Raw genomic sequence first — 21,459 nt, 5'->3', positions numbered from 1 at the left:
AAGTTCTTGTTTCACACTAAAAGCCCAGATCAGAAACCTCCCCTGTCACACCCATTCTGTGTCTGCTGACACAAGAAAGGACAGGAAAATAAATTCAAGTAAAACTTTATTCAAAAGTTCTTTGAATAGAGGCTGTTTCACAGACAATTAATATTGAGACAGACAATAACTCCTGTGACAGAAAGAAAGCAGCAGAGATGAGAGGGGACCCAAGGCTTTAGGTCACTGGATTCATGCTTTCATCACCAGGGTCTACTGCCTATAGTACTCCATGACCAGACTTTTAATCCTGAATTTTAAAGATGTTATTTAAAATATGACCTCAACACACAACATCATTCGAACTTTATTCCATATCGATTCTGCCAGATCTGAATGATTTGGCAGGACTGGCAGGGTGACAAACCTTCACCAGCACAGTCAGAGGATGCAAAGTATAGGTGGCATTTGCAAGTACTGATCACTCAGCAGACCCCATTTGACACACAACCAGGAGAACTCAACGAGAGTTGACTTTCACAACACTTGGCAGATGTCTGCCAGAAAGCACAGAGGTTATCAGGAGGAAGGCAAAAATCTAATGATTGAACATAGGAGGAGAAAGTCCAGTGTCAGACAAGAGATCCCACTCTGACGGATCAGAAGGAGTTCACCAGCATTTTAGCTAGGCAGGCTGACCTTTGGGACTTTTATCCCAGCAGAGTTTGAGCACCCTCAGAAGACATAATGCAAAACCAGAAAGGGAGACCAGGATCAACACAGGCACATATTTATGTTTGCTGTGAATCCATCCCCTTCGGCTCCTCGCCCTCCTCAGGGTACAGCAACCAATTCCTCCTGCCAGGCATGCTCTGTGCACATCCTCTTTAGAAGAGGTTCTTAATGACATATTAAGGCTGTGTCACAGCCATGCAGGGCCGCCCAGGGCTCTGATATCCCACCCAGTCATCAGACAACACACAAATCTGCCTTCCCCACTCAGTGTTAAGCTACCAGAAACAAAAGCAAGGAATCTTAGATACCTTTGGAGCTTAGCAACAGATGCTGAGGATCCATTCAACCTCTCTCAAATCTATTTTTACTGACAGCTTTTGAAGTAGAGAATTCACTGAACAGAGAAACAAACAGGTTGATATCCCCTCTCCTCAACTGTAGGCAGATCTAGTTTGTTATTTTCTAAATGTTTCCTTGGTGGCACATACAAATTCAATTCTGCATCTGCAAGCAAGGATGTCTATTTTCAGAATAAAGACAATGGCATGCAAAGTTTGTATTAGCAACAGCTAAGTAGAAGACACCAAGAGGAAAAAAAAAAAAAAAAGGAAAATTGGAAAATCTCTTTTAAGGTCCTAACATGCATAGGACAAGAGACTGAGTAGATCTAATTGCCTGAAATTAAGGAATTTTCCACCCACTCACTCTCCTGCCCTTGCAGCTGGAATAGCAGAGCCCGGGTGCTGCCTCCTGGTTTCTCAGGAAATTGTTTGCAGGGAACAGAAAAATTTCACAACAAAGAAGCAAGAAATAATATAAATGATTTCTCTGCTTTACCAGCCTAGGTTCAAGGCTGATGCAAGGCAATTCTTACTGCATGTCAATATTACTGCTCTTCCACCCCACGCATGAGTACCAGGGGACAAATCCATACACATAAAGACTTTTTCAACCTGTGGTTATTGGTCATAATTATCGGGTTATGGAGGCAGCAATGGTTGAGTTTTATGATAAATAACACTCAATAACACTACACAGCAAGACAACAGGCTGTGTTTGTCGCTGGGTTTATGTTGTACTGACCTGAGGTGGACCCAGCAATGGAAAAGCAACTGCTGCAAATACTTGTAGCTCTTTGGAGCCCTGTTTATGTCCCTCCACTTAACAGGATCCCCTCTGTCTACCGAGGTCACTGAATTTGCCCTTGAACCAGCTCCTTTGGCTTAGGCTCTCTGAGCACTCAGTTCATCCAGGTAGATTTCAGGATCTCTTTTGTCACAGGTGCCCACATGATCATCCATCAGCTTTGATATGACCAAAAGCTGGGACAAGAAGTCCCACTTGGGACAGCAGTGCAGCAAGAATCAATGTTCCAGTCCAACATGGAGTTCTACATAATTGTACTACCTTTAACTCAATGAGAAGGTAAAGGTACTTTTAGAAGTTTAAAACAAACTACATGAACTAATCCTGCAGTGACCAATCGCTCTCCATTTCCCAGAAAAAAAGCCAAGGGCGATGAGTTCAGAGCCAAATGTCTCGGGTCTGGTGAGATGAATCCCACCTTCAGGGCATAAGATGAGGGAGAGGTAAGGATCAAGCCTCTAATGACTACAGTGAGTTCACAGCAATTGTGAAATGCCTTTTCCTTATCCATGTGTTCCAGCCACAGTGAGGAAAAACTTCACACTGTGGACAACCCTGAGAAATCTCCTTCTAGAAGTGGCAGAGGTACCTCTCCATGGCACAGGTTACCACTATCTCCAATGAAAACCCATAGCAGGTCATAATTTCAGAGCAGTTAGTATACAGAATGATTTTTGCATTTGAAAATTATAACCTGCTCCTACTCTCCTCAAAGCCCTTGACACAACTGCTGATATTATTAGTGGATAAGGACTTCCTAAGGCATCAAAGACTTTACTGCAGTCTAACTCCTCTTCTTTCCCCCTTTGCAGTCACTTGGTTGCCTTAACACAAAAGAAAACCAGAGCATTCCTCAAAATATTTTCAGCACCATTTAAACTCAGGTCATCTTGTCTGCCTGTGACGGGCTGAACAAACTACCATTCACATTTGTCAGTCACTGTTCCTGCTCCTTAAATGCAAGAGTCTAACAGAAGCAAAGAGGCAGAAATGAAGGTCTGATACTCACTTTCTGAGCACTGCAATTTCATTCTCTATGCTGCTTTCCTTTCCCTTCAGTGCCTTCTTGGGAATGCACTTGACTGCAAAGAGTTTCCCACTCGCTCTCTCTTCAGCCAAAACAACTTCGGAGAATGCACCCCTGAAAAAAAAAAAAAAAAAAAAGGAAAAGCCATGGTTTAAAGTGGTGCCTTTTCTTTGAAAGCTGTTCACTGAAACACAACCATCAAATATAGCTCTGGTGTCTTCTGAAAGCTGCTCTTGCTGATCACAGCAGTGGCATGATGAGCATGTTGCTTTGCCTTTACAAACATATGCAGACATTTACAGTCAGACAAAACATTAAAGGCTTACCAAATACAACTTTATTAAAAAAGCATAGTCCAGCAGAGATATAAGCAAAGCCTGAAAATGAGAAAGTACCATTTCTGCACAGGGGCATGGACCACAGCCTGGCTGCTGGCTAGGTGGATGATGTAGTTTTCTCCTTTCCAAGGTTTTTGCAGGTTTAATTCACCTAGCAGCACAAAGTCCCTAGGATTGAGACACACCAGTGCCAAGAGTGCTCTGGGTTCCTCAGTCACCACAAGAGGTCAGGGCCCCCACTCTGGTCCTCCCTGGCAGCCCAGAGCGTCTCCTCACCGTTGGCTCAACCCTGACTGCAGGCGGGGAAGCAGCGTCAGAATTTCTCTGTGTATACAGAGTTATTCCACAACACAAACTGATGTGTGTAACCACTAAAGCCAAAGAATTAGATTAAATCACAAATCCAAACGTTGGCCTTAATAGCAGCCTCCCTATGGTTACCCCAGAGAGGATTACACAAATAAAGAAGCATCATCACAGCAGCCAGTCACTAATTGCCAAGAGTGGGCAGTGCCTCTCCTTCATTAGGTTATTTCATAATAGTGTATTGTTTCTTGCACTCTTAATGCTTCCTCCAAAGCATCTGGACCTGACTGAGAAGAGGCCAGGAAAGTGTTACAGTCAGTGCTATATACACATTTATTTTTTTTCTTAAGAGTTTTTTGAGCATTTGAGCATCATTCAGACACTGCTGCTCTGGACTTTGCTGTGCTACATTGGACCATGCTTATATTCTGGAACTTGTTACTGATTTAGCAGCAAGGTACTGGGCAGGAGAGAGCATTGGCTGGATGAGGAACAGCAAATCATTGCTCTTTTTCACCAAAACCTCCTCCTGAAGCACCCACTTTGTCCAAGCAAGATCAGATCCAAGGACTTTTCTAACCCGATGACAACTGAAGGGTCAGGTTGAGCAACATGGTCTAGTGGAAGGTGTCCCTGCCCATGGTATGGTATTGAATCTTTAAAATTCCTTCCCACTCAAACCCTTCTTTAATTCTCTGATCCACCAAGGTTCATATTTTGTTTCTACAAAATAAAAATACGCTTTCTCTTATAATTCCTCCCCATCCCCCCCCCATTAGCATATTATTCTGTTCTCCTTCACAGCTCTCTGATAAATTCCCAGGAGCATGCTGAGCATCCAACCTGCTCTTAAAAGGTTAATGTTTGATCACAGCCTCATTTTGCTACTACCAAGTTTCCCTGGCTTTCATTAGCCACAACTTCTGCTTATCTAGATGTTTGTGGATAAACAAAAGCATTTCCTTTCCTGGCCAGCCTCCTCCTTTTTTGTCATGCACTTCGATGACACAACCAGGCGGCTGTGACCTCACCATCAGTTCCTGAGTTGCAAAACAGCCAAATGAATCATTAAGCCTCTGGATAAGTGGATAAGCAAAAGGAAGAGAATGTTGCTTTGGAAAAAAAAGTGCTTGCTTATCCAGAAATGCTTTTGCAGCCAGCAGGGATAGGGAAATAGTGATAGGAAATTTAAGAATGTATGAAGAAAGATTTTTGTACACTGTTACAGCAGATGTTTGACAGATTGTCTACATGGGGCAGTGAACCCCTGAACCAAGAACATTTTGCACCATTTTTACTGAGAAGGACAGACTATGACCACATTTATGCCACTGAGTACCAGAATGATTCACTGTTTCCTGCTTTGAGTATGATCTACCACAGCACATCAGACCATCATGGGCTCCAATTTAGGATCCACCCAACTGATCCAAAGGGCTTGCAAAAATAAGCCACCCAAAGCATTTTTAACGACCTGTTCTTTGCTCTCCTCTTATCAACAGTCCCAGTAATTTTATTCACCAAATGAGGTTTTCATCCTGACCTTCATCCCTGGGACAGCCAGACCAGAAATGCAGTAAAATCCTTTTGCTGGGAAGCCCTAAGACCTCTCAGTGCTTACCAGTTTTGGTTACAGACCAAAGCATTCAGAAATTTACCGGGCTGCTCCCAGTGATATTTCATGAACCCCTTCAGTCCCATCTGCTTAAGCTCTCAGCACTGCACTTCACTCCACCTGTGTCTTGAACAGGCTTTTTGCCTTCAGTTAAATGCTGTGAGAAGCAGCATAAGCATACCAGTCCTTTGCTGATCACACAGCTCTCCCAGTGTTTACGATGTTATGAAAACACAGGGAGCTCCCATCTCAATCTGGATTTCATTGCTGTTCTCAGACAACAAAATAATGGAAATCCCTTTATATCTCTCTATACAAGAAAGCCAGCTTTGGGTAATGACTCTATTTCAGCTGGCTTCATCATTTTGCTGGATTTCTTTCTCCACTTACCAGGACAGACATGGATTTCACATGGTTGGAAAAAGCCCCTGTGAATTTAAATGAAATTTTTTGGGGGAACTCTGAGATACTCATAAAACCCGATGCCATATCTCCTTAACAACCTTTCTCATTAAAGCATGAAATAAGCTGAAGCTCAGCTAAAATGTTTGCTCACATGTCAACCCTGGGCACTGACAGGACACAATTTTACATTGATTTTTATATGAGGCCATGGCATAAAATTGCTGGTGCTGGGAAGAGCCCCCGGGCAATGCAGGGGGGAGAGCTGGGGTGGATCTGCCGGGAAGGCAGGAGGGGGATGTGAGGAGGCAGATGGGAGTTAGCCTGCACTATCCTGGGCACTGTAAATGCTCCTGTGTTCACAGAGCAACAAGTCAATGCACAAAATGAAGTGCTGGAAGGAAAGAGAAGGGAGGGAACAGATGCAGATAGGGATCGAAGTTTTAAACAGAGATTCAGAGGCTTAAGGCAAGAAGAAAGAAATGGTAGGAGCAAGGGAAAGGCAGCAAAGACACTCCTGCAGTCTGCTGGAGTCAGGAAGGAGTCAAAAATTATACTGAATAGATGGGCAAGCAATTACCATCATTTCAAACATGCAGCTGAATTCATCCACCCTTAATGGCTCAGTCCAGCCCCCACTAAACCCCCCCTGGCTCACACATGAATAGATAAATAACAGAGAGAAAGTCAGAAAGACAAGGCTGCTTGTTTTCTTGCTAACTGCAATATATCCTACAGCAAATTCCCCACCTCTGCAAAAAAGTTTCCCAGAACTACCAGCATGGCAGGCTTGCTAAAAGAGAATTTTTCCCCTAAAAAGAATTATTATGGCCTTTAAAATCATGAATAATGAAGGAAACTGCTTATCTCCAAGAATTTATTACAGTTCCTTATTGAGGGTTAAAAATTAATTGTGTACAAAGTTCTGTAAAGAAGTTTGGCTTCTGAAAATACTGCATTTTACACGATCACCATGACAGGACTTTTTGCTTCAAGGGCATCACTTCCATTAAACATCATCAAACAGTGTTACACAATAAAAAAGGAAAAAAACAATATAGGAGATGTTGGAAAACCAAAATACTACAGGTCTGCAGCTCAGAGAGGGTTCTGGATTAAAACCCCACCTCTCCTAGCAGGTACCACATGGTGTTTATAATGACACGATGTTCCCAAGGCCTGCCCCATATGTGCCTGTATTTCCATTGTTATCACACTGAGCCTAAAAGAGACTCATAAACCTTCATGGTCAACCCTGAATTTTGAATCATGAGGTTTTATCTGAAATCTCATGCATGGGAAAAAAAGGATTTCTGTGAAGGACCCAGGAAAACAGGGTTTTTTGATTCTGTGAAATACCAAGGAGGCTGTTTCTCTGTGAAAATTTTTGGGGGAGTTTTATTCTCCTCCTCCCCAAAAATATGGACCAAAAAGTACTTTCACACTCTGATATAGATTTATGGGCTTTTTTAAAATATGGGAAAGAGGTTAATTGATTAGAAGTTATGATTTTAAAGGTGTCTGCAATGGTTGGGATGTCCCATTCCTTTCAGATGGAAAAGAGGTAATTTCAACCCTTCCAACATGCCCAGGGATCCCTCTTAGCCTCTCTGAAGAAGGGCTTCAAAATCCCTCAGGAACTTTCCTTGTCCTGCCCAGAGATTATAGCAAACAAATAAAAGAATATCATGGCTTTGAGGAAGTAGGACAGTGGTGGAAATGGGTAAATGAGAAACTTCTGCAAAATGAAACCACCTTTAGCTGCCAAAATACATGTGCAGCAACAACGTATTTCTGAAAGCTTTGACCATATTATCATTTACCCCAGAGGAACTAGTTTTTTCACACTTCTAATTAAGCCATGGAATAATTTCATGATTTAGATCATTTCTATATGAATTAGGAACAACGCAAGAAGTAAGAGGTTAAAGGACTTGGTGGGTGACACTGAGATAACGGCAAATTCTAGAGGGCGCTTGAGGTGTCCTGACTTCTCACCCCTTTGCACACACCTGGACCGTGCAGTATCTTATGGGACGCCAATCTTTTATAGTTTCAATTAATTTAAATTATTTCTCATTCAGTTAGTTTATTTTATCTAAATTTAAAGCTTAGAATTTCAAGATTAACATTGGAATATGAACTGGTTCCTCCCCAAACAGACTGGATTTTCTATGAGAAAGCAATGGCTGCAAGGCTAGGCTGTCCTGCAGATCAAAGCAAAATAAAGAACAAATAACTTTTTCCTTCTTCTGTTTAAACTACAGTTTAATATGAACACTGAAATACAACGGGCAGCATATACTGTGACAGCAAATCTGTTATCACTCAACAAAAAAATCACTGTCACAAAAATACTGACGAAATGAAGACAAAGAGTTGATGGGGGGGACCAAACTTCATTTTTTCCATTCAACTTCCACGTTGAGCAGTTTTCCACTGCATTAGCAGGTGGTCTGTCACACTAAATCAACAGACATAGCCAGGAAACAGATTTCACATCTTCAGGCTGCATAGAGCTAATGTTCTTAATTAGGATACAGTTGGCTTTCCGTGTGTACTTTGCCCCAGCCAAACCATGGAAAAAAAAAATAGTGAACACTCATTATCTGAAAAATATACCACATCCACCATGAAGATCACCCTGAGACAGGAGACTGAGTAAAAGTGAGACCAACCAAATTAAAGGTAATTTTTGCAGTGTAACTTTGGCAACTACACTCAAATCTCAAATTCTGTTCCTTGGCTCCACAGAGAGAGGTGACTTTGCACTGCACCACAAACAGAGGCAAGTATGGAAGAAAAAAACCTTCAGTTCCATTTTCAGACTTGTGGGATGAACTCAGATTCAGGCTCTGTGTAACCAGAACATACCAGGGAGATTCTGGTCCTGCAGACTACTCTTCTACTAAGCCACTTTTCTGTACAAGTAAATTTTTTTAATTGTTTTCTACTCGGTTGTTCCTGTACACACCTCCTCACTCTCTTCACACGTGATCCAGGCACGTCCCAGCATAAACCCAAACTTAAGCTGGAAATAAAGTTTTTCATTCCGAAATCATGTCCATCAGTGACAATATTGTATTGACCACAGCTGCATGAAAATGAATTTACAATGTCATTTTCTATAGCTCAGTGATGTCTGAATGGAAAGTTAACAAAACCGAAGTGTGGTGGGTGCTTTTAGTGAGCCAGGAGGAAAGGAAAAGGATTTTGGGACTGTGTTACACATGGTAAAGAACCCAGATATCCCTACTAATTCCCAAGAACTGGATATAAATTTATGGGAAAAGAAACACGTTGACTAATCTGACTGTAGCCACCCATTCTTTAGAACACAAATGCTTTTTCTAGCTATTTTCATTCATCAAACACCCAGTTCCAGCCCCGCAGCCCCTTCTATGGCAATGCTTCCTCTGCCTGGGCAAGAGCACAGCAACTGGGATTGCTGTATTAACACTGGTATTTTTAGCCTCACTACTCATTTAACTTCCACTAAGCCACCCAGCCACAACTGAAAATGCTATTTCCCGCCTTAGGGCCCAGTGAGTGTCTGCTCACCACACATGGCCCTGCCCTGGGCTGTGTCTGACCCTGGTTCCCCTCTCCAGGGCTGATCCTGATCCCCACCCAGAGTGGTGACCCCACGGAGATGCCTGATGCCCGGAGGTGGGGCTGCTACATTAACCCATTACTGATGATAAACAGCACTTCCCAGCGTGCCAAAATGATGTTGCTATGGCCTGATGGACACTCAAACGATGGCAAGGGGGAAAAGTACTCTTTTCTGGATGTTCCTGTGCAAGGAGCTTCTTTCTGGAGCACTGACATGTTTCTCTCTGCCCTGAGCCACTGCCCCATGGCAGTACCCTCAGCATTCTGTCCAAGTTAGGGTACATTAAAACCACGGGGGTCCTTCAGTGACCACACACTTCCCCACAATGCCAGAGGACCCTGGGAGTCACCATGCCCAGGAATGGGCAGCACATCCTCAGCTCCAGACTCACCTTTCCAGTCACTTTGTTGGTCCCCCTTTTAACATAATTTTTGGGAGAAAGCAACCACGTCGATACCAAGATCTCTGCTGGGATTTATGGCAATGACCATTACAGAGACACCCAACAATATCATGCTGCAGGTAGAGTTTCTTCTTTCCCCTCCTTATAAACCAGTTTGGTTTCCTCCCACCATTGCAGGGTGACTCGCTGAGAGAGAATGAGCAGCACGAAGCTTTCATCTTGTGTAGTCGTTGAAAGCTTTTCTATTTGTTTGGATTTAACTTCCATTTCCTTGGGTACTATTATCTACAATTACAACAGCTTAGTGTTTTGACAGTTTTTGTCACCAGAGTCAGCTGCAAGAATTTTAATGGTAATTTGAGGCTCATCATTTCTTTTGGTTTAGCTACTCAGTATTTTATAATCTCAGAGGGAAGAAAGAAAACAACAAAAAAAACACCAAAGAAGACCCCACCAAAGAACTAGAATTAAGATTGGAACTCCATGTCAGCTACTTAAAGGAAAGCTACTCAGAGGAGAGAGACTTCTATGAAGTCAGAAAACACCGAAGAAGTTGCACATCATAAAGCATGAATTTATGACAATATAGTCAAGGTGGTTTCCTCCACAACCCTGACTCTTCCCCTGGACCACCTTCACCAGAACACAACCACATCCTTAATGAGCAACGATCATTTTCATTCAAGGAAAAATTGCTGGAAGCCATTTAAACCATTCTGTAGTTGAAATTAGTTTACTCCAGGATGAATTTCAAGGCCTCGGCGGGGCATGGCACACACCACCAGCACTCCCTGTCACCAAGGAACTCCCTTCCCTTCCTTCACATGTGATGCTGAGAGGCATCAGCAGCCACACTGCTCCCTTGCACCCTGAGCACCTCTCCCTGCCCACCACCACAAGCCAGTCAGCTCCAGCTTTGAGGGCAAAGCATGGAAATGCCAGATTTTGAGTTGTAACACAGGCAGGAGAGCAAAGCACTGCTAGGATGGCTCCCAGCCACGCAGATGGGAATTCCCATGGTGCTTGGGACACTCCAACACACACTCCAGGCACCAAAGCACATGATCAAGGAGACTTCCAGGCAAGACAAACCATCCTATGCAGAGAAGAATGAGGCACATGGGCTTCAGTGCCATAAAACTTGGGTTCAAAGATGAATGAACCACACAAAGCACAGAAATTAAGCCAAAAAGAAAAGTTTCTGAAGAACCTCTTCCCCTTCTGAGATGCACTAATTTGTTTTAGCTGCCTGGTGTATGCTAATTTAATAGGATGCAATGCAATCTGTTCTGAGACAGTGATGCATGGATGCTAAAAAGGGAAAGTGGCCCAGCTCAGATCCTCAGTCATGTTTGTTATTGCAATCCTCTTCTTTCCTGAACTGTTTGCTCCTTTCTGATTAACCCTGACCCCTATCAGAAAGGGAGGTATTGTCTTTAGAAGCCTATTACATTTATATTACAATCTCTGTGGCAGTCACAGTAAAGCTATGCAGAATCAAAAGCAAAACATACACTTCTCTGCCCTGAGAACTTCCTTCCATTATACACTTCACAAATGAGCTGTTAAGCAGGTTTTTTCTCTCCACTGATGATCACTTTCTTTCCAAAGTGAATATTTAAGTACCTTTTTTCCACTTTCATCTTTTAAGTCAAAAGGAGCTCATTGTCTCCCACGGTTTATCTGATGGCAGCATTCTCACAAGAAAATAACCTTTTTTCTTCTAATAATGACCTCGAACCTTTCTTGAGGTAGAAGTGATCTCTGTAATTTTTTTTTTTTTCCCCAAAGCATTTCCCTATTCTGACACTGATACATGCAGGGTCTATTATTTCTGGAGATCTTATCTGGACATATAAAGCAGATTACACCAATTTGAAAAAGCACGTTCTTTCTTCTTCTTCTTCCACATGGAAACTTAAGAAAAGATCTGGCACATCATGGAAACCTCAAAGATTTTGCCTGGAAGAATTTCTCTGTTCCTTCTAAAGAGTTCTTTAATGAAGACAGAACTAGCCACTGCCTAAAGGTCAAATAGCTTTGCAGTTGTGTCTAAACCATGGGAAACTTCCATTTAGCCAAGATTTTTTGCCTAAAGGTGCCCTGGACCTCCACAAATCCAAGATGCAAAAGTCTGCACAGCACCTCGTTCACGTGGGTGGCATTTACATCTCTACAAAAGAAAGCCACAGTATCAGTTCTGGCAGTCTTCCTCAGCAGTCACAGGCAAAGAATTGTATCACCTGACCTGTGATTTTCAAACACCAACCCCTTCTTTCGTAAACTGTTCTGGTCACACTGCAGAACTCGAGTAACAGGAACTAAAAGGACCAGTATGACACCTGGGGACATGGTTTAGTGGTGAGGATGGCAGCATTAGGTTCATGGTTGGACAAGACGACCTTAGAGGTCTTTTCCAACCTTAACAATTCTGTGATTCCTCTTACTTAATTATTTAAAAGCTGGGAGCTTTGCGTGATCTAAAAGTGCCCATTCCTGTTGTACTCTGAGAAGCAACTCCAACAGATGCTTACATCACATCCAAAAATATATTGAGGACAGCCCACTCTGTAGGATCCTTAAACCCTGTCAATCAAAAATTCTCCATTCCATTTGCTGTGTGACTCCGGTCAAAGAGACCATCTGAGATGTCCAGACATCAGTGTGGATGATCACAGCACAGTTCCTGCCTATTCTAAAAACAAATTTAGGTTAGATAACCAGACCACAGAATCAAGGCACATCTCCTAGGATCTGCCTTTTCCAGTTGAATCCTTCAGACCCAGTGTACAGCCCCAGTCAGGAAGCACCTCCATGAATGTGATGAGCAGCCACCAAAAGAGGAGGCCACAGGGTCCAGAGCTGTCACAAGCACAGCTGAACAATTCCCATTGTGTGAGAGCCCTTCTGTGCCTCTATGAAACTCTAATTGGCCTGTTCTCATCCTGTTGTCTCAGCCAGCCAGCCAGCCAGTCCTGTGTGTTCATTTTAAATAGCTGGAATAAAAAAATATGTTTATTTTTTATCTTTGACCATTCCAAGTCATAGTTTAAAATTAAAAAAAAAAAAAAAGAAAGAAGAAAGAAAGATAAAGAGACACAATTCAGTGCAATGGAATATAAATGGCTTTGCAGCTCAGAACGTAGCTCTGGTAGGAAAAGGCACTGCAGGGTATTCAGAGCTCCATCTGCAGTCTTACTTTCAGTGGCCACCTCTTAAAACACTAGAAGAGGGTTTGCTTTTCTACTCCCCAGCCTCTTCACTCACGTATCCACATGCAGCTTCACGTCTGAGCTGAGGTACATGAAGAAATCTTAGCAAACTCTTTTGCCTAGCAACTAGTAAGCTTGGTAATAAACATTCTGGCAAAGATTATTTCAGCGTAACTGTACACAAAGTTACCAGGGACTTTGAAACCCACAGATACTTCTGCAAAAAGAGTTGCCACACACTTGCCACACGTGCAAGCCTCAGTCCTTCTCGGTCAAAAAAAGTCAGTGCAAAAAGGGTTTTCCTTTCAGCTTCTGCTGACGAGGAATTTCTCTGTTGCTCCGTATTTAAGGTGCTGTGTTGAGACTACTGAAGTTACTTGCAGAATAGATTCAGGACCAGCACAACTCTCCTCCCATGAACTCGTTGTCATGAGCCTCCACGCTGCTCTGAAGGAACATTTACTGACGCCACAGAGTTACCCAGGAACTGGCCAAAATGAAATTACCCAGGAGATGTGGGGAACCAGAAGCTGCATCAGCTTCCATCCAAACCATGCCCAGCCTAAGCGTTTATTCAGATGAAAGAGGAAGCCTGCAAGGGCTGGTAACAGTAGTCCTCAGGGTTTATCCCATGCTTTCAACAACAGAGGTCAGTGACCCATGTAGAAATCCTGTCCTCTGGGGATGGGAACCATCCCTGCCCTTTGCTGCCTTGCCCATATAATGGTAGAAGATGGAATCACGAGGGAATGAGTCCTTTCAGCATCACAGATCTGCATGAAAGCAGCTGAGCATGTTAGAGAATCACAGCAGAGAAAAGGTGCTGGTGTTTCCTGCATTTCATCTGAATGGAGGACAGATCTCCCTGCCCAAAGAGTTCAGTCTGGTCCATGGAAGCAACTGATCACTGAGAAGGTCAATGGAAGACATCAGCAGTGAGACAGACATCAGTATCTCTGTCACACTGTCCATAAAAAGTCTTCAGGTTCCTGGTTTAATAGCAAGTGGTTTAGTCTTCACAGAAAACAATCACTAATGTATTTACCAACTCTGCTGTTGAGGAGATGAAGAGTGAAAACCTCCAGATCTGCCTGGGCAAGCTTCTGCTTCTGAGCTTCACCTGACTCATCAGAGCCATGATAGACCCTGACTGCCCACAGCCCCAGCACACAGTAAAACACACGGCAGAGCCAGGCTACTCATGCCTCAGTCTTCACCTCCCGTCCTCCAGTGAGCAACAGCACAGGGGGAACCATCTCAGTGCCTCAACCAACTCATAAACACCAACCAAAGCCAACTGCTGCATAAGGGATGTCCTTCTGTGTCGGAAAACTCCACCAGAAACAATCTGACAGCCACGCCGAGCCCCTTTATCTGAAATGTAATCACAGCACGTTACAGTCTCATAACACAATGCCGAGTTTCCTAGGAGATGACTGCCACATGCCCTGCCTATTTTAAAAAATGAAATTTCTCTGAACTCATTTCCATCCCGGGTTGACATGCTTACACACACGCTGGCATCGCCACCACTGTGCTTCTCAGCCTCCCTGTGGGTCCAGGTAACCCAGCCCAGGCCTTGGAAGCAGGGATGAGGGGCACTGCCACGTGCCCCACGAGTTGATGAGGTGGGAAGAGGGGAACGCAGCTCTTCAAACCTGACAGCAATAATTGCTGTGTTTCTTTGGAAGCTGTTGCGTAATTTCACGAATAAAAAGGAATTATCCTCCCAAGTGACGTGCGCCCCAGAAGCCTAAGGCACCCCAAAAGGATTGCAGGAGAACACTTGGCAGAGAGATGAGGAACAGCAGGATTGCAGGAATCTCTCTCCCAATGCACTGTGCAGGTTAACTGAGGGTCAATTCCCCAAAAAAACCCCACAAACAACAGGACCCTGGCAGTGAGCTGAGGAGCCAAGCTGTGCACGGTCCAGCTGGTAAAAGCTGCAACAGGTTGTGTGTGGTACAGATGTGCTGTGGCTGGTACACCAGCCCACAGAAGACATTGGCTGCAGAGTATTCAAAACAGGTTAAAAGTGGATTAAAGAAGACAAATTCCAGAAATCCGGCTTCCTGGGGAGCTTCTGTTTATTGTCGTTGAAAAGGCTTGAAGGGGAGGATGGGTTGGACACTTGATGCTGACAGCAAGTGCACAAGGATTTAGGAATAGATCAAAATGAGACAGCACCTCTCCCCACCATGATCAGATGGGGAGGTTCACCATGAAGAAATAACTTCTGAGTCCATTAAAACATGACAGGTCAAAAGGATGCATATAAAACTGTTAGAGTAGCAGAAAAAACACAGTATTTCCTTGGGGAAAAGAGTTTTGCTTTCTGCCAGGGGTAGGAGTCTAATTTTATTTGAAACCTTATGCTCTTTTTGAAACTAAGCTCTTACCCCATTAAAATGTTTCCATTTCTAAGTGAATGAAAACTCATTCCAAACAAATAGAGACTTGATGTTCCTGAAATGTAAACTCACAGGGAGCGCTCATGAAGCGTATCCTTTTCACCTGGTTAAAGGAAGGTTAAAGACATGCAGAAGGCTTAACAGAACCAACAGGGTTTCCCCAACCCGGGGTCCTTCCTTTAGTAATTAGCCATTAACAGTTATTTAAAGAAAGAGCGTTAAGAAACAGAGCTCAAGTAGTTTAAGACTTCCTCCCACCCTGTTTATCTCCCCAGCCTCCAGCAGTCAATGATGCAGAAATGGGATCTCTATTCAAGTCACAGTTGCACTGACCCATCATGTTTTAGGTACTTGTCCTCTACTAATCTGTGTAATTCATTTTTCTCCAACCCATTTACACTTTACATTTCAGTCGCCTGTGGAATTAAGCTCCACTAAGTACAAATCAGATGAGAGTGTTCTTCTTTGTTCATTTTAAATTTGGTGCTCGATAATTTCTTTCCATAAATCTCTAGTGAAACACGTTTTAAACACTTTAAGTAACCAGCTGCTCTCCCAAGTCACATAATGGTTTTTAATCACAAATACAGTGAATGGTTTTCAAACCAGGACTAGAGAGGAGGGCTAGAAACAAAAGGAGTGTGCAAGAACTGGATTCCCCTTCACTCTTCATGGCAAGAAACTCTCATGTAGGATGTACATGAGACAAAACCAGAATTCTTAGGAAAGGATGTATACTGTACTAAATATTCAGTGTCATGTTTAATTTTGAAAGAGCAATTATAAAAATTAGCAAAGTTGTTAAACAAGAAGTGGGAAGGCCCTGAGAGACAGACCCAGAAGAGTGAAAACTTGCAGGAGGCACAGGATGTTTAAAAACATCAGTGTTTGAAATGCAGAACAAATACATACCCAAGGTATAACTCCAAAACCAGAGAAGTCTGGCAGGCCAGGCCAGAGAAAATATGAGAAGTAAGACAGCATCCTCAAAATCAGAAGCTTTGTGTCCAAATGAGGAAGTAAAAATGGATTTTAAGTTCTAGTGGTTAAAATACAAAAACTTCAAAAGGCAGGGGAAAGCATCTGCAGAAGAGTTGCACCAGGCAGGGAAGTCAATAAGACTATTTTGCACATATCAGAAACCAGACACGTGTCAGACCACTGATGGACCAGGAAGAAACCAAGTATAGAAGCAGCATGAATAAGTCCATGTGACTACAGCAAAAAAATTTTTTTTTTTTTTTTTTGCATTTGTGCTCATTGCAGTTTGGAGAGGTTCTTACACTGGAAACCTCCTTTACAAGGTTGTAGGAAGGGTTATAGCCTGGACTTCTCCATTCTATGGGAACATGGGCATGAAATTACTGGAGCTCTAAACATGGACTGGAGTCGTCCCCTTAAAGTTTATGGGCACCCAAAAATTAGAAGTTGGCTAACCTGGCATAACTTTTAAAAAGAGAATAATTCAGGATCTATAGAGAGCTTCAGATTAGTAAGACTGACATCAGCAGGTCAGTAAAAAGTATAATGAAGCATATACCTCTGGCCAAAGATATATTATTGAACACATGAAAGGATCTGATAGATTCTGAAAAGTTAATATGGTTTTGAGAAGGAAATCCAGGCTTCAAAACACTTCATCCAGCTTCTTTCCATAGGACACAGTCGACGTTAACAAGGATTCAGAAAACAACCGGACGATTACTGATGACAAAATTCATCCCAGATCACTAAAGGCACCATTTGAGTCTCAGAAAATGCCTGCACACATCTCACTGAATGCTGGAGGACCACTCACAGTATTCTAATTACATTCTTGCTAAATGCTGACCTATACACTCCTCCACAGACATCTGGCATTGTCTGCAGGGACAGGGCACTGCATGAGCTGCATTTGTGGTCTGACCCAGTACAGCTGTTCTTATGGTCCATAAATGCAGCAGAGCAACAGCTCATGGGAGAAAGTGGGCATGCAAAATGCATGGATGGTCAAGCAATCACTGAGACAGACAGGAACATCTTTAGGCTTAACCCATGGCAAAAAGTGCATGGAAAACATTGTCTAATTCCAGGTAAATGCATTTTCACCTAAGGAACCCAGTCATCTAGCAGTACATCAAGACGTGCAGTAATAAAGACAACCTCTGTCTTGAGAGGAATTGAACTAGCAGAGATTTACTAGAAGATGTCCAGGAAAAACAGAGTTTTGAGAGGTGCATCACAAATAAATGGAGGAATGTTGGGGTGGACGCTGGCAGAGGAAAGAGTTTTTGTGATCTTCCTGGACTGATTTCTGTGTAATAAATATAAGCCCTGTCTTCCTCTATTTTTGCTCTTAGTGATGGGCCTTTAATTACTCTTGCATTTAACAGTTGTCTCTTCCTTGTGGGATCAGAAGGTACCTATCACAGGTGAAATTAAATTTCACATCCTAATCCTTAGTTACAACATCTTGAACGGCATACAACAATTTGCCTTTGCATCCCTTCAGCTAGAGCAGCCTAAACTCTCAAAATTTCTCATGCATTTCTCCTTACAACATCCTTATGGGATTAGGCAGTGCTGTCACATGTATGAAAACATGGGAACTAGGGCAAGGAAGGTCATAAAGCAGATTAACCCCAGGTCTCTTCAGTCCATCACCCACTACTGAACTGGAAGACCATCTTCACATGCTGCCAGGTCACACACAGCCTTTACTCCCTTAGACCTTTGGCTTTAGCCCTCCTCCTGTATCACAGACTGCTGTCCCCACACATAAATCATCTGTGATAGGCCTAGTGCTTAGTTCTTCCCTGGAAAAGAGATTCACAGAGAAGCTGGCATCATGCTCTCCAATCTTGCCATGAAAATTTACAATTTCAGAAGTGTTTCTTGCTTTCAAAACCACACGCTACCAAAGCTGCAGTAAACAAGCAGAATCATCAGCCCAGTGAGTCAAACAGTAAACTTGTTTACTGGACCCCCATGTTTGGCATTGAACCTGTTTTCCTAACTTTAGCAGTGAAAAACCCTTTCTTTGGTTGAGTTGCCATCAGAGTCTTTATAAAGAAGCAAATCTTTTCTCTTTGTTGACAAAAGCCTTGGAGTAGCACACACAAATGTTAGCAGGTGTTCATATTTAACTTGGTTCTGTGAGGTTTTTTAAGCCTGAGATGCATATAGTGATTGAGAATTACTGTTTATTCATTTCTGTGTAATAGGAGAAGCAGCATTTCATCTGCCTCATCCATATTTAATAGCTCCAGGCACAACAACCATGAAAGGTCTATTTTTCTCCCACTAGGGAAAATATTATTATTAATACTAATACCATGACTACATCTATATTCTGAAATTATTCATCCCTGGTTTTCTGTATTATTTCCATGTTATCCATGGGCCAGGTCCTTTCCTGGTACTTACCTGAGTTACTGTGCTGATGAAGCTCTACCAATTTACGGAATGCTGAGTCACTTCACCTAAGGACAGAGTCAACTCAAAGCTGCTTGTCTAGGTAGGTCACATGGAATTTTGCTGCCTTATGGATGGGAAGGAACCCTTAAAAAGCCACCCACTTGCTGCTCCTGCTTTTACCAGGAATGTTGTTTAGGGAGGTATCTGCTGCCTTTTGGAGGTCCACTCCTGTCCCTCAGGATGAGCTCTACCACATCCATTCTCACACTTGTCAACCCTGGCACACACACAGGGTAAGTGGTGGGGCCAGAGATGGTCTCTGCTGCTGCTCCATACGTCACCTATGCCTAGAGAACACCCCTGCTCCCAAAATGGCCATTAAATAGGAAGGATGGCACCTCATTTCTCCCCAGCATAGAAGGGCAGCTCAAGTTGTGTTCCAACAGCTCTAGCACAGCCCAGGCTCTGCACTGCCCTGTTAATCCCAACCCCAAAATGGGATGCAACTCCAATAAATCAGAGGCATCCCTCCAAGCATCACCCAGTAAATCACAACAGCCTGGACTAATAAATGGTCCAGAGGGCCATTTATTCAGTTAAGCAGAAACAAAGGAGGTATAATTGTTGCAAACATTTTTTTCCCCTTCCCAGTGATAAGAGGACCTCTGTGAGCTCCAAGGAAACTTCTTCTTCCTCACCCGAGCCTGGAGAGCCTCCAGCACACCTAGGAAACATGCAATGCCTATTCCAACCAGAGAAACAGTTGAGACTTGAGTTTTTCTGGGTGTCTGTTCCTGAGAAAAACGTTCCCTGATAGCACGCCATTCAAATGTTAATCATAAAACTGCTGAGGGCCCCATTCCCCAGGAGGTCACTCATCCAAACGCAGCCAGTGTCAGCAGCCCCTGGCAGGCTACCACGAGGCACTGTTTACCCAGCAAGAAACAAATTTCATGGATTCAGCCCAGTCAGAGGCTGCAAAACCCAGGAGCAGGGACTGGGATCGATCCCTCCCAAACAGCAGCTCTGGCAGGGAGCTGCACACGGGAGGTTTGCCCTTCCTGGGGCAGGACAGATGAGTGCTGGCAGCACGAAGGTGGGATGGGAGCAGGCAGCAGCAGGAAGCTTTATGCCTCCAGAGTTGCCCATTCAGCCTTTACTCCAATTCAGGTAGGGAAAAAAAAACAACACCCAATGTTTCCCATAATTTTTTTTTCGGCCTTATGTTCCTAGAGAAGCTAAAAAATCCCATGTTAAACACATTCAGGGGCTGAAGATTATGATGAAAACAACAGCAATGCAGAGGATACATATACATATATATATATACACACATATATACATTAAAGAGACACGTATTTTTTTCTATTATTTGTAATTTGGAGGTAGAACAAGATTGGGGAAGGAACACTCATTACCCTCTTTCCTCTGCATGTGTAGTTCTCATTAGGACCAATTAGGATGATAATCACATCTGAAAGGAGGCTACATGCCAGCCCCTGTGATAAAAGCAGAAGTAAACACAACTTCAGGGAGCACATGGTTTCCCCTGCCAAGTTCTAAAAGCTTGTACCTGACTCAGTTCTACCTGAAATCTCAGACCTAGGCCACATTATCTGGGAGAGCATCCCACCTGCGAGGAGACAAGGTGGTAGCATGGGTCTTCAGGGACCCATGAACCTCTAACAGGTCTCAGCATGCAGGAGGAGTTAAATTAATTGCTTTTTCCAGTGGCTTTTCCATACCTAGCCTAAGGCATCTAAGATTCCTGCATTAAGAATCAATATACTGCTCAGGGTGAAGTTGAAGGGAACATTTCATCTGAGTTCAGTGAAAGCAGACCCAGCACTCAGCTCTCTAATGCTTTTTCCACCCTCGCTCCTCAGAGCAAACTGGTGAGTACAATTTTAATGGGATCGTCTGGGCTGAGTTTTCTGCACATTGGTGTTACTTCTGCCATCCCCATCTCTAATATCTGCCATGTCTTCCCCATCCCAGCTGCCTCCCAGGTGACTCCATGCAATTACACTCCTAATTGTACCACAATGGTGCTCTCTGGGATGCTACACCGCTGTTTCATTTATAAATGTCAATTTGGAGGCACAATACAATGAGAAATTACCCACATCAGACACAGAGCAGTTCCCACTTATGAATAGGTAAGAAGGCAACAAAAATAATTAAGTACTTAACAAAGACAGAAGATGAGGGAATGCAGGCATCCCTTCAGTGCAACCCTTCCAAATTTTACATGAGCTCAGTCTTGGGCTGTTTAAATGGAAGGAGAGAGGTAGCTGAGTCCCAGGTTTAATATCAGCTATGACATTGCACAGTCTGTGCCTGTTTGGGAACCTATTTCATATTTAAATCTCAATTAAACAGTAGGACTGCCTTGACATTTAAAAACCCAAACAAAACACTTCAAGTGCAGCTCTGTAAAAAGCATCTGTAAAAGCATCTTCTTATTCCACTGCCTGCTCATTCTTTGCAGCCCGAGTAACATCTTCAGGATGGGAAAAATAAAATACAAAAAAAAAATTGGGATTTGTTGATTTTTACCACCATTCCCTTCACAGTTCAGCTAAGTGGCTGAAATCGGTCCCTCCTGTATATCATCAGCAGAGCACCTGCAGAAGTATCTGAGCTAGTTCTGAACTAGAAAAACAATTGTTGTGCAGGAGGAAAAATCAGCTCATACCAAGCTCTGAATCACCAGTGTTGATGCTTTCAGACTATCCTGTCTTCTTACACGGCTGATCCCAAGTGACATAAAACATGAGAACAGGGCAGATGCCTGGAGCACCTGCTGGAAAAATGGGAAAAGTGGAGCTGTATGGAGCATCCTTAGTTCAGGCCGTAGATGAAAATAAACA

At 43.2% G+C, this 21,459-nt stretch overlaps 1 protein-coding gene across 3 annotated transcripts in view; it reads right to left on the bottom strand.

The window, feature by feature from the left end:
* The window catches only part of CAMK1D (calcium/calmodulin dependent protein kinase ID), a 216,742-nt gene that overhangs the window by 121,367 nt on the left and 73,916 nt on the right, over window positions 1-21,459 (bottom strand). For all 3 annotated transcript variants that reach the window (XM_050324274.1, XM_050324275.1, XM_050324276.1), the window contains exon 2: window positions 2,870-3,001. In XM_050324274.1, the coding sequence (XP_050180231.1) occupies window positions 2,870-3,001 (132 nt within the window). The remainder of the gene's footprint in view (window positions 1-2,869; window positions 3,002-21,459) is intronic.

This window comes from Myiozetetes cayanensis, unplaced genomic scaffold (assembly GCF_022539395.1).
Source record: "Myiozetetes cayanensis isolate MyiCay16 unplaced genomic scaffold, myiCay2020 scf3, whole genome shotgun sequence".
In the NCBI taxonomy this organism is placed as follows: Eukaryota; Metazoa; Chordata; class Aves; order Passeriformes; family Tyrannidae; genus Myiozetetes; species Myiozetetes cayanensis.
The sequence above is the reverse complement of the archived record's forward strand: the minus strand, read 5'-3'. Positions and strand labels throughout refer to the sequence as shown.